General features: G+C 38.6%; 1 protein-coding gene across 1 annotated transcript in view; it reads right to left on the bottom strand.

The window, feature by feature from the left end:
- The window catches only part of LOC122794026 (ryanodine receptor 1-like), a 2,146,276-nt gene that overhangs the window by 1,673,866 nt on the left and 449,910 nt on the right, over positions 1-22,500 (bottom strand). Inside the window, 1 exon segment of the mRNA XM_044062140.1 lies at positions 4,535-4,670. Coding sequence (XP_043918075.1) covers positions 4,535-4,670 — 136 coding nt within the window.

The following is a 22,500-nucleotide window of genomic DNA, read 5'->3' as shown; positions in this document are numbered from 1 at the left end:
TTAATACCAGGAACTGAACTGGGCCTTTCGCATTAGGCTAAATACTGTAACCACTACACCAGAGAAAATGCGATGTTGCATTGACCAGGAGTCAAACTGAAGCCTCCTATGTAGCAAGTGAAAAGTGTATCACTGAACCACCACATGGGTGCATTTACATATCCAGGTGGTATAAAGTGACAACATAACAAACATCTTTTTTATTTGGTAAAATCATCTTAATAAATCATGAATAGTGCTAAATCTCCATCAAACAATATGATAAGACACAAACCTTTGAGGGACTTTATATTACAAATACTGCTATAATGGACACAAACAGCTGTGTCCACCTCCTGGTGCATTTTGAGATGCTTAAGATCAATGAATAAAAAAAGACATCAGTAATTTTTGGGCTAAATATATTTGATTTAAGAGAGAAAATGAATAACATGAACTGAGACTCTTGGGGGATATTCAGAAATACAGATCCAGTGTGTTTTTATTTTCACTAGCTAAACTGAATGAGGCTAGATCTGCATGTCCGATACAATATTTTTGCACAAACATGTATTTGAGATGCAGCTCTAGTTACATTTCATTCAAGTAGAGCAAATAAAAAGAGGCCAAATTTTAGTACCTAAGTGCTCCTGAACTCCCAGCTTTGTCATAGATAAAGATAATCTCGTAAACAAAGTGTCTGACATAAATATACTTAAGTATGAAAGACCTTCTAGTGTGTCACATCCTGGAAATTTCCTGTGCATTGTCTTTGACTTTTGGCACTCTTATACCTATAATAAGGTATGTTTATACTGTTACTAAGATGTACATACATACAGATAGTACACCTTAGTAACACTTATTCGCAACCGCCATTATTCATTTATTATTTACAGTTTGTTTACTGGAGAAGGGCACAATGATTATTTATTTATTTAACATTTGTTTACCGTATAAAAAAAAAAATATATATATATATAGATATATAGATATATATATATATATATATATATATATATATATATACAGAGAGAGAGAGAGATTATGGAATGATCAATTACAGGCTCAGCTCAGTTTACAATACAAATATAACAATTACAGACAACAGTGGAATACAGAAGTAATACAAACTAATCATACAAAAACAGAGGTAGGACATACAAACTTTACACCATGTTGAGATGAACATTTTACAAGACGAAAAGTGAATTTAGACGCATAGAAAACAGAGACAGACAAACAAGATTAACTTTCAAAATTGTAGAGGGTAAAACAAGATGTTTTAAAGAACAAAGCAAGAGATAATGGTAAATACACAGAGTCCAAGGAGTCAGAAACAGTGAGATAGGAAAAAGTTATGAGACTGAACATGGAGAAAGAGAAACAATGTATGTATTTACAAGGAGCAGAAAAAAGCAGTAATCAACAGAGTAACAGTATGAATGGGTGATGTGTGAAGAAATGAACCTAGCCCACAGCAGTGTTGAGTAAGTGATATGTTCTGAATTCTGGCATTTGCATTTGTATTGCTCAAACAGATACTGGTTGAGTAGGGTTGTGAACTTAGTGTAATGAATAGGTTTGGTGAGATAGTGAGGAAAGGACTGCCCATGCATTGAAGCAAGTACAGAAAACAGGAACTGTTTAGTTTAATAGATGGGGTTTGGACAGCAGGACTACTGAACCCTGCTTCAGAGGTGGTAGGTTGTAGTGGCAGTGATAAGTTTCATTGCAAGTTTAAAAGAGCAATTTTGACATAGTAATTTGAATAAATTGGAGCCCCAAAATAGGTTGGATTTGGCTTATACTGCGAGACTTTAGCCATTGATAAAGTAAGGCAATGGTCTTCAGGACAAGGGGAATTGTTGATGAAGTATCAAACAAGGGTGAGCCACACTCAAGTTGTGCGAGAAGGGCACATTTTCCAATGGCTGCCCTAACTGACCGTGAAAAGAACTGAGATATTTTCTGAGCCCAGAAAATGAGGTAATTAAGTTTAGATTTTTGTTTTTGAATATGCTCCTGAAGGATAAGAGATTGGTCAAGCTAGATGCTTAGGTATCTGAATGAAATGGTGGTGTCAATAAGGTTGTTATGCTTGTCAAAAGGATTCAGGGAGCTAGGAAGTTTGGAAAGTCTTTGTTAGACACAAATGCATAAATACTTTGTTTTTTCCATTTAATCAGCTGTTATAATTTGCTGCCCTACTATACTGATGATATAAAAGTGAATAATGTTTTAAATCCCTGTGCTAACTACCAGCACAGTTTGAGGTGGTATAAGCAATTTTATCTGATTATTTTAAACTCTTTCCCACTGATAAATTAACATGCACTCATACGGCTAGCTCCACTGGTGTAGTGGAATAAATCCCTGACTATGCCAATGTGACCCAAGTTTGAGCAGCCACAGGGGCTTTTGCTGAAGCTGGAGTGGGAGAATGGTTGTGCCCATCCTTGGGATGAGAGGTAGACATGGACCTTTCATTGCTATAATCTATTAAAGGAGGGACAGTAACACAAAGGATGGCCTAGGAGTGGGCAGTCGGCCACCAAGCTACTATCCCAGTAGCCTTCATTAAAAGTACACTGGAGGTGGCACTCACATAGACAAAGACACTGTGGTTTCTACAATGATTTGAGTTAACTGTCCTCCCCTCAACACATGGGATGGATTAAGGCACATTAAATATGCCTTCACTGCCAGAATGCTAGTGAGGGTATAATCCACCTTCATGACTGCTTGAATGGCTGCCCATGCACATAGTTCTAACAAATTAATGGATCTAAGTCTGACCAGGGAGTGACTTAATGGTCAATAAGCAAAGAATCAAAAAGATTTTAAGCTAAATGAAACTTTTAGCCTCACACATACCGAATTTAATACAAACATGCTGTATTATAAACAGCTTGGCAGCACTCTAATGCTATATCACTAGATTGTTATTCTAAAAGCTATTAAATCCCACCACTAAATTTTGTAACTTACGATAATTTCCAACAGTAGCAGAAGCAGGACAACTGGCTGGATGCATAGGGGGTCTTCACACTGTCTATAAAGGCAGTCTTAAAGGCATCTCATCCTTAGTACAGATAATTACATGATTAAGGAAGAGATACTTGCATTTATTCATATGCTCAGTGCTCAGGTGAATGGAAGGATGGCTGTAATGAGTAGGAGTCACTATGCCATTCCTAACTATGATGCTGTCTTTTTTTAGTACAGATACTGAGACACAGCCATAGTGTGGCTAAGCTGTGGATACAGATGGTATTTCAGCAGAGCGCATTAACCCATGTGACTTACTACAACAACAAATGACACTAGATGAGGTGAGGGTGGGAAATCTGTATAGGACTACGGCTGTCATTCTTGACATAGATGGTCTATGCTGTACAGACAGAGGTTGCACGATCAGAACTGACAAGAACACACTGTGAAAGTATTGCACACCTACAGGTGTACAGAATAGCACTAAGTAATAGTAACACTGACAGATGGCATAAATGAATGGGAGACATTGTCCCTTTAGGTGCAGAATGGAGTACTTGGTGCATTTGTATCAACAGCAGTGTGGTAGTGTGGCAGTGTGGCAGGTGTGTGAGCAGAGAAGAATGGAGGGAATTGTGGCTACACTGGTGCATTCTACGTGTACATTTAAGTAGTGATACAGTATGCACCTGCCTGCAAGGAAACGATATGCAGGATGCACAACAGTGAATCCCGTGCATCCTGAATAAGAGTGACACAAGCAGCAATGTAGACATCCCCTGGGAGAATAGGATACACACGTAGCACAGCCTGTGCTCCAAACAGTGTATGCTTGCATGTCAGACTAGGGGGCATAATGTTCATTAGGCATGTGTGATACTGGGACTGGGCAACCCAGCAACATCAAATACAGCTTTGGGGAGAGAGGGACAATATATGCTGACTGACTTCATGGAGACAAACTCGTACACACACAATATATATTATACATGTAATATGTTCAGGCTCAGTCTGGGAGGACTGTATGGTTAGGTGATTTGCCAGAGTCATGGAAGTGGAGGCTGGGGAAATCAAACCAAACACTGCTAGTTGGTGGTGTCTCTTTTTTCTAATGTACGGTTACATCAAAAAAAAAAAAGACAACATGAACTAGCAGACATCATTTGTCTGAACAGTGGTACTTTTAGCAGAAGGGTATTTAGTACTCTTAATGTATAATGTTGGAGTTAGGGCATGACCGATGGTAGGGGAAAGTCTATGGTCAGGACACATGAGTAAGGTGGGCAGGGAGGCTATAAATTTTATACACACACACAATATATATATATATATATATATATATATATATATATATATAGATAGATAGATAGATAGATGTGTGTGTGTGTGTGTGTGTTTGTGTGTGTAGTTATTTAGGTTTTTTTTTTTTTGTTTTAAGTTTCACAGAAGCATATACATTGGAGGGAAATAAAAACCCAAACAGTTCATTAAGTCTATACATAGTTACACAGTCCCATGCCTAAGCATACAGCTAAAATGTTTTTGTTGATAGTTTGCTTACCAAGAAGTTCATAGAGCAGGTTGACTATTTCTTTCCAGGATTCTGCTGCCTCTTCTCCTGCAAATTCTGAAAAGTGGGCAGCACTGTTATACACATTCAGTCGATCAATGCAGTTTAGAACAAGTGTGATCATTCCCTGAAAACAGAAATGAAATCAACAATGTTTTATTATGTAATAATTAGACAATTCAGGTTTGAAACAAGATGTTTTACAAGTTTAGATGATCTTGGCTGCATTCTGTTAATCCTTTCCTTTCAGATCTGTTACAAAATTATCAATTATACAGGATTTAATTTTCATACAGAAAGCATAAACACATAGTTGCCTGTATTTTCAAAAATGGAATTTATGCTGTTGGCTAACACACATTATATAACAGTTATGGGGCACTGGGTAATGGGTCACTGAGTATTCCACTCACTTTGGTTCTCTCCAGCCAACCCTAATAGGTACCACATATGTTAACAGAACTTGTGTCACCTGGACTGTAGTGAGGGCTTTATCTCTCTGTATCAATTGAACTGGTTTGCCGTATCCTAAATATCTAAAAAGAATAGTCCAAAAGGAAATGTCACTATTACAGAGCCCGGTAGTACATCACTGTAAACCCTGATGAGACACACACTTCCCACACTCGTACCTGTTGTACCCTGTTAATTAATAGCGTTTTATCCACTGAAATAGACATTGACATGTAATATTTCTGTCAATTATCCTTTTTGTGAAATAGTGTCAAAAAACTTAATAAAGTCTCTATAAGCAGAATGAACAATTATCCCTTCAACATGTGCTCCCATTACCTCTTCAAAAGATAAGATTTCCCAGTGTGAAGGAAGTCCTGCAGTCTTTGACAAAAGTGGATGTTTCTCCTCTGTTCACTCCATGTGTCATGGTTAAAGCTATTTATCCATGATTGACAGGAGTAAGAGTAGTGTGTGGTCTCAGCTTTCAAATAAGCAGAAAAGATGGAAACTTTAGATGAAAATACGATTGTGGAGGAAGAAATGTGTAAAAAGGACAACTGGCCAATGCATCTGAATGTTAAAGAAGAACCAAGAAGTTTGGAAGAAGTGAATTTGGCTTTTGGCATATTTTTGGACTATTACAAGGATATATAAAAAGATTACAAATGCTTGGAACTGATGATATTGCATTTCTGCATGTTCAAGGGGGGTGGGAAGCTAGCATAATGGTTAAAGTGTTTACCTTACAAACAAAAGGTGCAGCGTTTGATTCTCGCATGAGGCAACTGGCTAGGCTAAAAATGGCCAACAAAGCAGTCAGCCTAGTACTAATCTATAAACCTATGAACAAGATACCAGTTAAACAACAGTTGGTTGAAGTGTGAAATAGAATAGAGGAGTTATGTGACAAGCAGAAAACATGATTCAGCATTTGGTTGAATTGAGGAAAATGCTCACAAAAAGAACTGGGAGCTGACCGGAGTGTTAGAAGTAGAACAGTGTCTGACATTACAGGAGTTTAGGAAAACAATGACATTGCAGTGAACAGGTTTTACAAAATCACCATTAGGACCTGAGAAAAGTGTACAGCTTGCCTTTGATTGTATCAGAGAGGTTGTATGGTAAACTACAGAGTGTCTTTGGAGCAATTTGCAATTACAAAAGAAAAGAAACAGACCCTGTGGTAACTATTGAAGCTATAAAGGTACTGTTCCACGTTAAATGGTACATGTGGATTATTATTGCTTGGGTGTGACTTTCCAGCAGAGATTATGGATGCTGTTAAGAAGTACAAAAGAAATACACGGAAATATAGGTTGACTTGCCATGCAATGCTGATAGTATTTTCTATGAAGGGAGTGCTGACTTTAACTAACACTGATAAAACAATGGCTAAGTTAAGGGAAATGATAGGTTCATAGGTAGATATTAGGCTATCTGCCCTAGGGCATTTATAAGCCTAGCCAGAGTGTATTTGGCTTCCGCCTCCCTATTAGATTAGCCTACTGTGCCTCTGTAAAGTAGGTCACATAAGGTACCCTTTTAAGATTAGTTTACTGTGCCTCTGTCTAGCAGGGACACAGAAAAGATCCCAGGGGTGAATTTGCGATTTCCCATCCACGCGTCCAGATTTCGCTTGAAGAGGGTCAGCAAGGGGCTATGTCTAACATGAATTGGGATTCTATTCCAGAGTGAGGGGAGCCTCAGGGAAATTAATCTGTCCCTCCAGCATGTCCTATTTATTTTTTGTGCTGAGGTTTAGGTTCCTGGAGTATGTAGCTCTAAGGGACTTGGATTTTTTTGAGGTGGAGCATGTCCATTAATTCTGGGTTTGACATGGCTTTGTACGTCAGGCATAGATCGTCTCTGAGTAGGCGGTAAGCAACTGAGAAGAGCTGGAGTGTCTTTAGTCGAGCTGCATAGGACATCTGTTTGTAGCCCATGATCCTCTAGGTGAGGTACTTTTGGGGTCTCTCCAGTTGCTGCAGGTGTCGGGTAAGGTACATCCCAAAAGGGGCATTGTATTCAATTATGGGCCTGATGAGTGACGAGTACAGGGGCACAATGACCTCTCTTGATCTAGATGCAAAGCCTTTCGTGATAAGGTGGGCTATATAGAAGGTCTTTCTAACCACTTTGGCAACGTGATTATCTAAGGAGAGATTACTATCTACGTTGGTCCCCAAATCTCTAATTACTTCTTCCGTACTTAATGGATTACCACCTATGTGGTAATTTGTGGGCACCTTGTTTTTCCCAAAGGGGATGACTATGCACTTTTTAGCATTTAGCTTCAGGCCGTGGCTCTGGCACCAAGCATCCGTCTCTGTGGGACCCTTTTGGAGGATGCTTGTGTCAGCTGGAGATTCGATTATGGCTCCCAGTTTGCAGTCATCTGCGAACTTTGTCAGCTATAATCCCCCCCGTGTTGGCCTGAATCTCAGAGAAGTATATACCGAACAAGAGAGGTCCCAGAACTGAGCCCTGTGGGACGCCACTTGTAACCGGTTTGGATTCGGACATGGCACCTGCGATTCTGACCATGTGGGTTCTATCTCTGAGCCAGTTTGCAACCCATCTTGTGATATAGGGGTTGATATTTAAGCTGGTAAGCTTATTTATGATGCCCGAGTGGGGTAGTGTGTCAGACTATCCTGGCAAACAAATGTTAAATAAATAAAAATAAAACAATGTAAAACAACCCATTCCACCCTACACTCAACAATGCTGCAAGGATCATGGGCTGTCCAATCACCGTGTTGAGACTACCATGAAAGAATTGCACTTCTCAACATATCACAGGGAAACCACCCAACACATGAAGCACTCAGTGCCTGAGTTTCACAAACGTCATGTGCAGATCTGCTGCCTCGAATCCTCCCCCCCAGGCCCACTCACAATGCAAGTATTTTACAAAGTATTCGAGATGTATATCTGGTATTTGTAAATGTAGATAAATCACTGAGATTGGTGGAAGTTGAAGAGTGATGGAGGGGCTGCAGGATTCAAATAAAATACTCAAATGGAAAAGGGAGAGTATGTCTTTGTAATACAGCGGGAAAGAGGTGGTACTCAGATGGAAAATGTACAGTGTGTCTTTGTAATAAAGTGGGAGAGAGGTGGTACTCAAATGGAAACGGGAGAGTGTGTTTTTGTAATGCAGCAGGAGGGGGATGGTACTCCGATGGAAAAGGAACATTGTTCCTTTGTAATTCAGCGAGAGAGAGGTGGTACTCAAATGGAAAAGGGAGAGTGTGTTTTTGTAATGCAGTGGGAGGGAGGTGGTACTCAGATGGAAAAGGGAGAGTGTGTCTTTGTAATACAGCGGGAAAGAGGTGGCACTCAGATGGAAAATGTACAGTGTGTCTTTGCAATAAAGCGGGAGAGAGGTGGTACTCAAATGGAAATGGGAGAGTGTGTTTTTGTAATGCAGCAGGAGGGAGGTGGTACTCCAATGAAAAGGAAGTGTTCCTTTGTAATGCAGTGAGAGAGAGGTGGTACTCAGATGGAAAAGGGAGAGCGTGCCTTTCTAATGCAGCAGGAGAGAGGTGGTGTGAGAGTTTCCATGTTGCTATGAACTATCATGAACAAAAACATGTTTAAATATTTTTATTAAAATGTGATCTAAAAAAATGACCATTGTTGAGAGGTGATTTGCGTACAGTCAATTTGCTTGGAGGTGTAGCTACAAAAGTAAAAAAATGGGATGCATAGCAAAATTATTGAGATTGAAGTTTACAATAATTCAAAGGAGGGATTCCATTTATTTGTTTTTCTAATACTTTAAATAACTTCAGTAAATGAGCTAAGTATAGCTCATACTGGCTGACCACTTCATCATTGATGAAGTCTTCTGTAATTTATGAAGGCAAAAGCTCTTAATTAACTGATTAAACTGTTGTTATTTGACACCATATTAGTGATCATTGGCACTGATCATTCTTTCTTCAGTGGGAAGTACAGTAGCCTTTTATAATGATGTGTTCATCTGTTCCCTGTCGATTAAACTTTTAACTTCTAGCAAACAATTATTCAAGAATGCGAAAAACCAAACTTTTAACTTCTAGCAAACAATTATTCAAGAATGCGAAAAACCAAACAGCAAGTAACATCCACAGGAATCAAACACAGTAGCTCCACTCTGTTGTAGAAATCCAAAACTGTATCCAAAAGTGAAAAAAGAGATACGCGGGCTGATATAAACAGTCCCTTTCACCTGGTAGGCTTCATCAGACAATCGCTATAATGTTAAAACCATTTAAATAGCACATCATGTAAACTCATTGGTGCATAATCGTGCTGACGTCAACTAATCAAACAACACTAATTATAAATGCGTGTAAATGTATAAACATATATACAGATGATGTCATCATAGGACAATGCTTAAAGCTTGAAAATCAAAAATCATATAAAAAGAACACATACATTAAGCCTAAACCAGGCAGATAAAAAAGAATGTTAAAAGTATACATATAAAACCTCGAATGGTAAGCAAACCCTGTACATAATGAACAGGAATACATGAAGTCACCCTTCTTCAAGAAGTGTAATCTCTATGACCTATAACAAATGATGCCTCACATGAAAGATAAAGAAATAAAAAATAAAACGTATAAATAATGTAAATGATGGGAAAGGGAAACCAAGAAAGATTAATGCCCAAAACAATTTGATGTTAACTAGAAGAGGGTAAAACTAACCTCCCAGAGACTACCTGTCTTCTACTTCTTAAAATGGGTGTAAGAGAGGCTTTGTCGTTCAAACCTGTTTTTTTGTCTGCTTTAGTTCGAACAATCCAACTAAGTTCACACTCCTCAGTGAATGTCTCAACGTCACCCCCTCGACCATTCAGTTTGACAGATTGAATAACCAAAAATGAAAAAGTGTGCATACTACCCATCTCTTTATTGTGTTTAGCTAGGGTGTTGGTATCAGTCCCAATGCGTATATGGTACACATGCTCTCTGATGTGTTTGCGAAGCTTTCTATTCGTTTTCCCTATATAGAAAGCATTGCATAGGGTGCATCTAGCAAGATAAACCAAATGCTCACTTTGACAATCAGTATTCGTATTAAAAGTATACTCATGGCCTGTTGTAGGATGTACAAAAGTACACCTTTGATCTATGTACTGGCATTGTCTACATCGACCACAAGGTCTAGTACTGACCTCATCATGTAGCACCTGTGGATTCGATACGTTTAAGGGCCGATGGCACAGAAGTTGTTTCAAATTTTTCCTATTCTTATAGACATAGCAGGGTTTAGGTCCTACTATTCTGCTAATATTCTCATCCAACATGAGTGTGTCCCAATATTTCTCAAAAGTTCCCTTGATAATTGTTATGTCTGTGGTGTAGAACATAGGTACCCTTAAATAATTACTACCATCCTGTTGTTGTGTCCCAATATTTCTCAAAAGTTCCCTTGATAATTGTTACGTCTGTGGTGTAGAACATAGGTACCCTTAAATAATTAATACCATCCTGTTGTTGTGTCTGTGAACTATCAGTGACATCATCTGAAAAATATGGCTTAGCCCTAGTATTCCTAAGTAAATCCACAGAAGTGATGGCCATATTGACCTCATGATGACTGTAATGTCTATTCAATAGCCTCTCCCTAAGTTCATACAATTCCTTCTTATAACCATCTTGGGTGGGATTGAGTCTAGAGGCCCTCATAACCTGGCCCCTCACTACATTTTTAAAAACAAAAGGCGGATGCATACTATCCCTATGGAGTAATGTGTTCCTATAGCATGCCTTCCGATGGATTGCAGTATTCAGTAACCCATTGCCAAGCCTTTCTATATTGACATCTAGAAAAGAAATCCTATGCCTCGAGAAGTTAACTGTGAATTCGAGGAAGGAGGTTAAACCATTCACCACTGAGACAAAATCCAATAAATCAGCCTCATTACCTCTCCAAATTAAAAAGAGGTAATCTACAAATCGTTTGTAGAACACAACATAAAGTATGTATTCCTGTAGAGGAAACAAATGTTGCTCCTCCCAAGTAGCCATCACTATGTTGGCGTAGCTATTGGCACAAGAAGTGCCCATAGCTACGCCATCATTTTGTACATACACCTCATTATTGAAGGTAAATATATTGTTTTGTAAAACAGTTTCCAAAAATAAAGCCAAAAGGTCTATTTCCTTAGGGTCCAGCCCCGAGTGTTCAGTCATATATTGATGTACCTGTATCACGCCTACATCATTAGGAATCACAGTGAAAAGGCTCTTGACATCCATAGTGACCAAGATGTATGGCTCACTTTCACTCATCCCCTTCATGAAGGTATACAGTTCCAACAAGAATTGTTTACTGTCCCTCAAAATGTAGGAATTAACATCTACTATGGGTCTTAAAAAATGTTCTAAATAAAGGGACAGGGGTTCAGTGACCCAGTCTCTTCCTGCCACTATTGGTCTCAATGGTGGTGTTTGCAAAGACTTGTGAACCTTGGGCAGACCCTGTATGATCGGTATCAATGGTTTATTGACCATTAAAAACTTAAACAAATCTAAATCAATATCACGGCACTTATACACATCATCCAACATGTCGTATATCTTAAACACCTTATTCATAACTTCATCAGTATCTATCTTAGTATAAAATGATCCTTCACTTAACATCAACGTCATACTTTCTAAGTAGTCCTCCTTGTCCATAAGGATGACAGGACCGCCCTTATCAGCTGGTCGTATAACTATTGAGGTATCTTCCATTAAATGAGATAGAGCCTTCCTTTGATTAAACGTTAGATTATTAAAACGTCGCTTCCTATTAACTCTATTATTGTAACTGTAAATATCATGTTCTACCAGTTGTGTAAACGTATCAATTAGTGGATGTAATGAAGGAGTATATGTACTAGGAGTCCGAAATACTCTTCTATCTCCTTCAAAACTATTGTTCCCAAAGTCTAATTTCAACTGGACATTACGTGCAAAGAGCCTGACATCCAATATGGAATCAGTTAAGTCACTGATCCTCGTGGGTATGAATGTTAACCCTTTATTCAAAACCTGTAATTCAGATTCACTTACAGCCCTACTGGAGAGATTAATGACTAGGGATTCGGAAGACGTTCCCACATTTTCTTCAAAGATGGTCCTGTGTGTTCGCCCCCGAATCCTTCCTCTTCATTCTCTCCCTGCTGTATGACCTCTGTCTCTGTGCCCAATGAAAAGTGTCTATCGGGAAAGGGGTAGGTGGAACCTGACCACCTGGCTGTAAACGTGTGTGTAAGACAGGTACTGTGTTCATCTTCCGTCTAACAACCTGTTCAGCACTGGGTGAAGAGACTCTCACGTTCTCAACTAAGGGTGCACTGTAATCATTAGAGACTCTGTTTACAACAATGTCATTGCCTACAGGAATGGCCAAAGATTCTACTGCTGACCTATCTGTATCGACCAAGGCAATCACAGTAGTTTGATCAGAAATATCATTTGTGTTAACTGATGTTGAAGGTGTAACAACATTAACCTCTTCAGTAAGGTGCTGGTTGAAAGTAGCAACACCATTACTGGTAACATTATTACTCCTAGGCCAAGTAAAGACATGGCTTAGTCTAAAGTCTCTAACATCCCTGTCAATTTTGTTCTTCTGCTCTAAGAGCCTCTTCTCATACAGTTTAACATTGTCCAACAATTTGTCCATGCTTAATTCAGTCTTTGTACTTGGATACTTCAAAAAAATCATCTCCTGTTGTTTGATCAAACGCTCCCTCAATTTAACCTCCTCTGGACCAAAAAAGTCATTTAATAGTCTCATATAACTAAAGCTGAGTTCTAAATTCAGTTGTTGCCATTTGTATAACAACTCTGTATGTAAGTTACCTGTTGTCGGCATTTTCATGATGCGCAAGCCCCTAGGAACTACTTTCCTTTCCAGACAGACTTCAAAGTGCTGGCGTTGCAATTGCATCCGTTTGAGCTTTAAAAAATCCAGTTCTAATCTGTTGAGCTCATCATTAAGGCCGGCCAAGTCATTACCATCCATATCGTCAGCAATATTGTCAGTGGAGGGTTCATAAAATAAAAGTAGATTCTCTTTGCCAGAAACGCATTCCTGAAAATGCGTCTGCCTCCCATCCTTCACTTCATTGACTTGAGGCGTATACGGTAGTTCAATAATGTCACTTCCTATAGCAGCCATGCCCTCTCGGTACAGCATAATAAAAACGACAAAGAATAGTAAAAAGCAAATGCAGCACCAAGAGGTAAAGATACCTGTGGTTAGGTATAAAAAAGCGAAAAACCAAACAGCGAGTAACATCCACAGGAATCAAACACAGTAGCTCCACTCCGTTGTAGAAATCCAAAACTGTATCCAAAAGTGAAAAAAGAGATACGCGGGCTGATATAAACAGTCCAAGTTTAATAAAACAGCACTTTCACCTGGTAGGCTTCATCAGACAATCGCTATAATGTTAAAACCATTTAAATAGCACATCATGTAAACTCATTGGTGCATAATCGTGCTGACGTCAACTAATCAAACAACACTAATTATAAATGCGTGTAACTGTATAAACATATATACAGATAATGTCATCATAGGACAATGCTTAAAGCTTGAAAATCAAAAAACATATAAAAATAAGACATACATAAAGCCTAAACCAGGCAGATAAAAAAGAATGTTAAAAGTATACATATAAAACCTCGAATGGTAAGCAAACCCTGTACATAATGAACAGGAATACATGAAGTCACCCTTCTTCAAGAAGTGTAATCTCTACGACCTATAACAAATGATGCCTCACATGAAAGATAAAGAAATAAAAAATAAAACATATAAATAATGTAAATGATGGGAAAGGGAAACCAAGAAAGATTAATGCCCAAAACAATCTGATGTTAACTAAATGTGGGAACGCCTTCCGAATCCCTAGTCATTAATCTCTCCAGTAGGGCTTCAAGTGAATCTGAATTACAGGTTTTGAATAAAGGGTTAACATTCATACCCATGAGGGTCAGTGACTTAACTGATTCCATATTGGATGTCAGGCTCTTTGCACGTAATGTCCAGTTGAAATTAGACTTTGGGAACAATAGTTTTGAAGGAGATAGAAGAGTATTTTGGACTCCTAGTACATATACTCCTTCATTACATCCACTAATTGATACGTTTACACAACTGGTAGAACATGATATTTACAATTACAATAATAGAGTTAATAGGAAGCGACATTTTAATAATCTAACGTTTAAACAAAGGAAGGCTCTATCTCATTTAATGGAAGATACCTCAATAGTTACACGACCGGCTGATAAGGGCGGTCCTATCATCCTTATGGACAAGGAGGACTACTTAGAAAGTATGACGTTGATGTTAAGTGAAGGATCATTTTATACTAAGACAGATATTGATGAAGTTATGAATAAGGTGTTTAAGATATACGACATGCTGGATGATTTGTATAAGTGCCTTGATATTGATTTAGATTTGTTTAAGTTTTTAAGGGTCAATAAACCATTGATACCGATCATACAGGGTCTGCCCAAGGTTCACAAGTCTTTGCAAACACCACCATTGAGACCAATAGTGGCAGGAAGAGACTGGGTCACTGAACCCCTGTCCCTTTATTTAGAACATTTTTTAAGACCCATAGTAGATGCTAATTCCTACATTTTGAGGGACAGTAAACAATTCTTGTTGAAACTGTATACCTTCATGAAGGGGATGAGTGAAAGTGAGCCATACATCTTAGTCACTATGGATGTCAAGAGCCTTTTCACTGTGATTCCTAATGATGTAGGTGTGATACAGGTACATCAATATATGACTGAACACTCGGGGCTGGACCCTAAGGAAATAGACCTTTTGGCTTTATTTTTGGAAACTGTTTTACAAAACAATATATTTACCTTCAATAATGAGGTGTATATACAAAATGATGGCGTAGCTATGGGCACTTCTCGTGCCAATAGCTACGCCAACATAGTGACGGCTACTTGGGAGGAGCAACATTTGTTTCCTCTACAGGAATACATACTTTATGTTGTGTTCTACAAACGATTTGTAGATGACCTCTTTTTAATTTGGAGAGGTAATGAGGCTGATTTATTGGATTTTGTCTCAGTGGTGAATGGTTTAACCTCCTTCCTCGAATTCACAGTTAACTTCTCGAGGCATAGGATTTCTTTTCTAGATGTCAGTATAGAAAGGTTTGGCAATGGGTTACTGAATACTGCAATCCATCGGAAGGCATGCTATAGGAACATTACTCCATAGAGATAGTATGCATCCGACTTTTGTTTTTAAAAATGTAGTGAAGGGCCAGGTTATGAGGGCCTCTAGACTCAACCCCACCCAAGATGGTTATAAGAAGGAATTGTATGAACTTATGGAGAGGCTATTGAATAGACATTACAGTCATCATGAGGTCAATATGACCGTCACTTCTGTGGATTTACTTAGGAATACTAGGGCTAAGCCATATTTTTCAGGTGATGTCACTGATAGTTCACAGATACAACAACAGGATGGTAGTAATTACTTAATGGTACCTATGTTCTACACCACAGAATTAGCAATTGTCAAGGGAACTTTTGAGAAATATTGGGACACACTCATGTTGGATGAGAATATTAGCAGAATAGTAGGACCTAAACCCTGCTATGTCTATAAGAATAGGAAAAACTTGAAAACTTCTGTGCCATCGGTCCTTAAATGTATCGAATCCACAGACGCTACATGATGAGGTCAATACTAGGCCTTGTGGTCGATGTAGACAATGCCAGTACATAGATCAAAGGTGTACTTTTGTACATCCTACAACAGGCCATGAGTATACTTTTAATACGAATACTGATTGTCAAAGTGAGCATTTGGTTTATCTTGCTAGATGCACCCTATGCAATGCTTTCTATATAGGGAAAACGAATAGAAAGCTTTGCGAACGCATCAGAGAGCATGTGTACCATATACACATTGGGACTGATACCAACGCCCTAGCTAAACACAATAAAGAGATGGGTAGTATGCACACTTTTTCATTTTTGGTTATTCAATCTGTCAAACTGAATGGTCGAGGGGGTGACGTTGAGACATTCACTGAGGAGTGTGAACTTAGTTGGATTGTTCGAACTAAAGCAGACAAAAAAACAGGTTTGAACGACAAAGCCTCTCTTACACCCATTTTAAGAAGTAGAAGACCAGTAGTCTTTGGGAGGTTAGTTTTACCCTCTTCTAGTTAACATCAGATTGTTTTGGGCATTAATCTTTCTTGGTTTCCCTTTCCCATCATTTACATTATTTATTTGTTTTATTTTTTATTTCTTTATCTTTCATGTGAGGCATCATTTGTTATAGGTCATAGAGATTACACTTCTTGAAGAAGGGTGACTTCATGTATTCCTGTTCATTATGTACAGGGTTTGCTTACCATTCGAGGTTTTATATGTATACTTTAACATTATTTTTTATCTGCCTGGTTTAGGCTTTATGTATGTGTTCTTTTTATATGTTTTTTGATTTTCAAGCTTTAAGCATTGTCCTATGATGACATCATCTGTATATATGTTTATACATTTACACGCATTTATAATTAGTGTTGTTTGATTAGTTGACGTCAGCACGATTATGCACCAATGAGTTTACATGATGTGCTATTTAAATGGTTTTAACATTATAGCGATTGTCTGATGAAGCCTACCAGGTGAAAGTGCTGTTTTATTAAACTTGGACTTTTTATATCAGCCCGCGTATCTCTTTTTTCACTTTTGGATACAGTTTTGGATTTCTACAACAGAGTGGAGCTACTGTGTTTGATTCCTGTGGATGTTACTTGCTGTTTGGTTTTTCGCTTTTTTATACCTAACCACAGGTATCTTTACCTCTTGGTGCTGCATTTGCTTTTTAATTATTCAAGAATGTTTTATGCAGATTCCAAATACTGACCATCTCAACACAGCAGATAAGATTATAGCAATTTCCAATTCAGACTATATTAAGGTTGTTCTTCTCAGTCTCAAAGTCTTGATAACAAATTGCCTGATCTTTAGTCTCTGTTAAAACTTGGATATATCCGTGTCTTTGTTTTAACTCAAATTTAGTTTCATTGTAAGGACAACTCTCCCTCCTTGTATGTGTTTAGTGCTTATCATGCTTTCAGACCCGAGGAAAACTACTGGGGCATTTCCATATTTGTTAGAAACCATACCACCTCTAGTCAGATTCTCTAAGTCCCACAAACTAAACTTACTGAATTCTTGCTTATCCCAAAGAACACAAATTATCAATATATATCCTACTTTTTAATTTCTCTAAATCTCTTGGGTTTCTAATACTGTGATGGGAATGTACTCCATTCCTGAGTCAGAGTACAATTAAAGTTCATAAAATTAGTATTGCTTCAGCCTTTGATGTTTGCCAAGGGTGCTCTTCTCAACACTCGCAGTGTACCCAGAATTGCCTGCTACTGCAGTTCATGTGGAGTTTTGTGTATTGGTAGCATATTTAAATATACTTGAAGATTCTTTTTTAGTCCTGTTGCTCCTACTACTATTGGAAATAGCTGGGTGACGTTATCCCATATTGTTCTAGTTTCTGCTTGCATATTCTGATATTTTATTACATTGCATCTCTCAGTACACAGGACACTATAACCACTATACACACCTATGAACTAGGTGTACCTACTTCAACAAATAATGTTACTTTTGCCCTTTTTATTCCTACTATCTACAATCTAGCTCCAACTAGGAAAGTTTGCTCAAAATCCAAGCATCTGCCTTAGTTAACCAATGAAACTAAGCTTTTACTCAAACAAAGGGCTGGAGCCTGGTCAGCTTACCAATCCACCAAAAACAGGTCTAACCTCACTACTTATAAACAACTACGTAATCAAGCAAAAAACCAAATCAAAGTAGACAAGCAGCTGTACTTCCTAACATGCCAGCAACAACACCTTAACAACCCCAGAAAATGCTGGGAAAACATCAACTATCTCCTATGCCCTGATCGCACCCCAACCCCAGTAACAACTAACAACTCTGATCCCATCGCAACTCAAATCTACTCCCAATTCATAAACTCCACTCTACTAGGCAACAAACCAAATACACCCCTCACTCTTCCCACCCCTACCCTTGATAATCCTAACAATTTCTCCTTCACTTCCATTCAAACAAGCTACATAAAAATCACTCCTTGCTAAACTAAAACCCTGCTGTCTGGCAGTAGATCAGCTCCCCAACGAATTTCTAAAAATCGCAGCCCCATCCATTGCCTACCCATATCTATCTTGATTAATCGCTCAGTTTCTGAACACTATGTGCCACTTCTCTGGAAAACATCCCACATCATCCCTCTCCACAAAGGTGGTCCTTCCAAAGACCTAACTAACTTCCGACCTATAGCCATTCTTTCCCCACTAGCCAAAATCTTAGAAAAGAGCATCTAGAAACAACTCCTTAACCACTTTCTTAGTAACACTCTCTTATCAGAGTCACAACACAGCTTCAGACCTAAACATAGTACTGCAACTGCTCTAATCACTTTTACCAATGCCATTCTACATCTCCTAAATGAAGGCCAAGCTGTCTCCTCTATTTTTTTTGACATGTCAAATGCCTTTGACATCTTTTCCCACCAAGTGCTACTCAACAAACTCTCAACACTCAGCCTCTGCTCATCTTCTCTGTCCTAGTTTCTTGGCTATCTTTCCAGCAAGCCATTAAATGGGAAAACACTCCCCCCCCCACTTCCCATATAATTGACATGAGAGATTAGTGGAGATATGGACAAATGAAGTTACTTGTTCTTATTGCTTCTGGTAAGATGCATCCATTTATTTGTATAGTAATGAAAATGTATACTAATATGGCACAAAGTAAATTTATGGTATAAGCTGAGTTTGCTAGATAAAGAGTTGGATTAAAATATATCAGAAATCGGGTAAAAATATAATTGGAAGAAATATGTACACAAAAGAATAAATAGGGATTACAGAAAATATGGGGTAAAAAAGTGATTTCTTCTTACTGATGTTGGCAAGATGGAACCATTTATGCAGTTATGGAGGATATATAATAATGAGGCTCAAAGTACATTTATGGATACATTTAGCATATGTTGTAACCTAAAGGGAAATGCCTGGCTAAAGGGATATAGAATAGATATAGTGCTGTATATTTTACAACTGTACCTTAGCATTAAAAGGTGGAATCAAGATGATGGACTATGATATGTCTTAAAATGGGCTGTTCAACCAAAAACTGAAATAAAGCTACTGTAATGTAGGTAGATTACATGCTTTTTTCTGATATTTTCAGATCAATAAAGATTGTCAAAGGAAAGTAGGGTTTTCCCTTAACAAGCCCATAACATTCCCTATTTAATGGGAACAGGTCCCCTTCACCTTTTTCCATAAGCTTCATTATGACTCTTGCCATGACTTCACAAAGTATGTCGGACAAGCTGAATAATTGTCTGAGTCTGGTATTTACTCCACTTTTGTGAACTGGTAGCAATAAAGGTTGTTACCATAGGTCATACATGTGCCCACATGCTAGCATTGAGTTTAACGTAACAGAGAGATTAGGTTAGGTTTTCCTTGATTTTTTGTAGGAAACCACCAGGAATCTTGTCTGGTCCCATGTAAATTGAAATTTTAATTTCACTAGTGGCAGCTGTTATCATGTCTATGATTATACAACAGGATGTCTCCCCTTGCCTCTATCCCTCTGAAATACTTCTTTGCTCACTGTGAATTTTGTAAAAAAAATGTTCTATAAATCACATTCACTAGGTCCCATATTCACACTCTCCCTTTCAGTTTTCTGTTGTATTTAAATACTTCCTTATTACTACTTTTAACTTTTGAGATAAAGATGAGTTCATGGGTATATATAAAAAATTTAATAAGAAAAGACAATAGTTTGTCTACCTTACTTACCTCAGACTTTTTATGACTGGGGTACTTTTTGGAACCTAAGTATTGCCTCTTTTTTCTGGTATGTATCTTATTTATTTTGATTTATTTTGTGATTTTACCATGTTTTTCTTCTATTTATTGAATTTATTAATATAGTTGTGTCTTACCAAAATGCATCTATAAATATTGGTGATAATATTACCAAATGACCCACTGGTAGTATCCTGAACACACTTAAGTGGCTCACTGAAAATGGCATCTCAGTCTGGTCTGTTTTATATTGCTTACTGCAACACAGCTTCCAGTGGAAAAGATTACGAAATGTGATTTATTTATTACTGAATCAACAATAGCACCCTACAATAAATAAACACTGCTTTTCTTATCATGGGGTTTTGCTGTTGCATTTTTAGATCTTCTCATACTACATATAATGAAGTATTTCTAGTTTGTGTGTTTATTTATAATTGAGTTTGATTTTACACTTAGCTTAAAGATAATGGTGTCATAACATGAATTAGTTATAGAAGGCATGACAAAGGGTGAGGAGCAGAAAGATCCTATATTTATCTGCACAATATCCAAAATATTGCCATCTCTGGTTGCTTTTCACACTTTGTTACAGATTGTTTTGCTTCACAGTTAATATGTTGCCATAGTTACTTGACATTTACTAGTTTACTTAATCATTAGTTGGGAATGTAAAACCACCCATAAGGATTTCATTTTCACTTAAATTTTATATCTTGGAGTTTAATGAGAAAATCTTCATGCTCAACCAAAATACATACATTGTACTTTAGATTCCTACAATTCTATAACAGACCTTGTACTATAGATCCTTATAACTGTATAATACTATAGTATATCACATAGGTTCATAGGTGTGTACTAGGCTAATGAACCTGGAGCCTTTACAAGCCAACCCAAAAAAATTGCCCAGGCACTGTGCTAGCTGATGTTAGTTCACCGTGCCCCTATCCAGTAGGGCAAATGGAGTGATCCCTGGGGTGAACTTTCTGTTACCCATCCACTCGTCAAGATTTCTCTTGAAGGGGGCCAGCGAGGTGCACTGCTTGAAATGAAAAGGAAGCTTATTCCAGAGTATGGGCAGTCTTTGAGAGATAAACCTGTCCCTCCAGCATGTTCTGTTAATTATGGTAATGAGGCTGTGATCTCTGGAGCATGTGGTGTGGGGGATTGGGATTTCTTTAGGTGTAGCATTTCAGATAGGACTGGGTCAGACATGGCTTTGTAAGTTAAGCAGAGATCACCTCTAAGTAGACGATAAAAGACTGAGAACAGAAGTTTCTTGACTCTGTCCATATAGGACATGTGTTTAAGGCCTAGGATCCTTTTTGTGAGGTACTTTTGTGGCCTCTCCAGCTGTTGTAGGTGTCTGGTCAGGTACATGCGAAATGGGGCATTATAGTCGATGAGTGGTCTAATGAGGGATGAGTAGACAGGGCTGATATCCTCTTTCTTCCTGGATGCGAACCCTTTGGTTATAAGATGTGTCACGTAGAAGGACTTTTTGACCACACAGTGGCAATGTGGTGGTCAATGGTGACGTGGCTGTCGACCTGGGTGCCCAGATCTCTTATGGCCCCTTCAGTGTTCAGTGGGTTCCCATCAACATGGTAATTCATGGGAACTGATTTGTTTCCAAAGGGGATGATAATGCATTTTTTGGTGTTAAGCTTCAGGCCATGGTTCCGGCACCTGTCATTAGTCTAAGACTGGCCCTTTTGTAGGATGTCTGCATCACTTGGAGAGTTGATAATGACTCCTAACTTGCAATCATCAGCGAACTTGGTCAGCCAAGAGTTCTTCTGTGTTGGCCTGGACTTATGAGAAGTAGATGTCAAACAGGAGAGGGCCCAAGACCGAGCCCTGTGGGACTCCACTCGTGATTGGTGGACAGTCAGACTTGGAATCCACATCTTTCACTCTGTGAGTCCTGTCTGTGAGCCAATTTGCAACCCACCTAGTGATGTAAGGATTGATGCGTAGTTTGGTGAGTTTATCAAGGATACTTGAGTGGGGAATGGTATCAAAGGCCTTGGCCAGGTTGAGGTAGGCTGTATGCACTGCCTTACCCTCATCCACATCCTTGGTGACTGCCTCGAAGAAATCAACCAGGTTCAGCAGGCAGGATCTCCCCTTGACAAAACCAGTGCGGGGTCAAGAGTTTGGAGATTGCCTATATCTTTGTTAAGCAGATCCATGATGATGCGCTCCACAGCTTTGCATACCAGACTCGTCAGGCTAATGGGGTGATAGTTCCCAGAGTCTGTAGTTGCTCGCCCTTTATGGAGTGGGATGACTATAGCAGTGCGCCACTTGTTAGGGACAAAGCCTGAGGTAAGGCTGTGACTGAACATGGCACACAGATGTGGTGCCAGTTCGTTATGTAGCTCATGTAGGGCGCAGCCAGGGATATTATCAGGTCCTATGGACACTGTATTCTTGGCTTTGGACAATGCAGCTTTTACCTGTGCCACAGAAATGGTGGGTACCAGGCTTCCTTCTGGTACTGTGATAGGGCCCTGGGAGAGGGGTAAAGTTGGCAATGCATCTGTCGGCCAGTATATTGGGG

Source organism: Protopterus annectens, chromosome 1.part0, assembly GCF_019279795.1.
Source record: "Protopterus annectens isolate FY-2018-M chromosome 1.part0, PAN1.0, whole genome shotgun sequence".
Lineage (NCBI taxonomy): Eukaryota > Metazoa > Chordata > Ceratodontiformes > Protopteridae > Protopterus > Protopterus annectens.
Note: the sequence above shows the minus strand (reverse complement) of the source record. Positions and strands in the feature narration are given on the sequence as shown.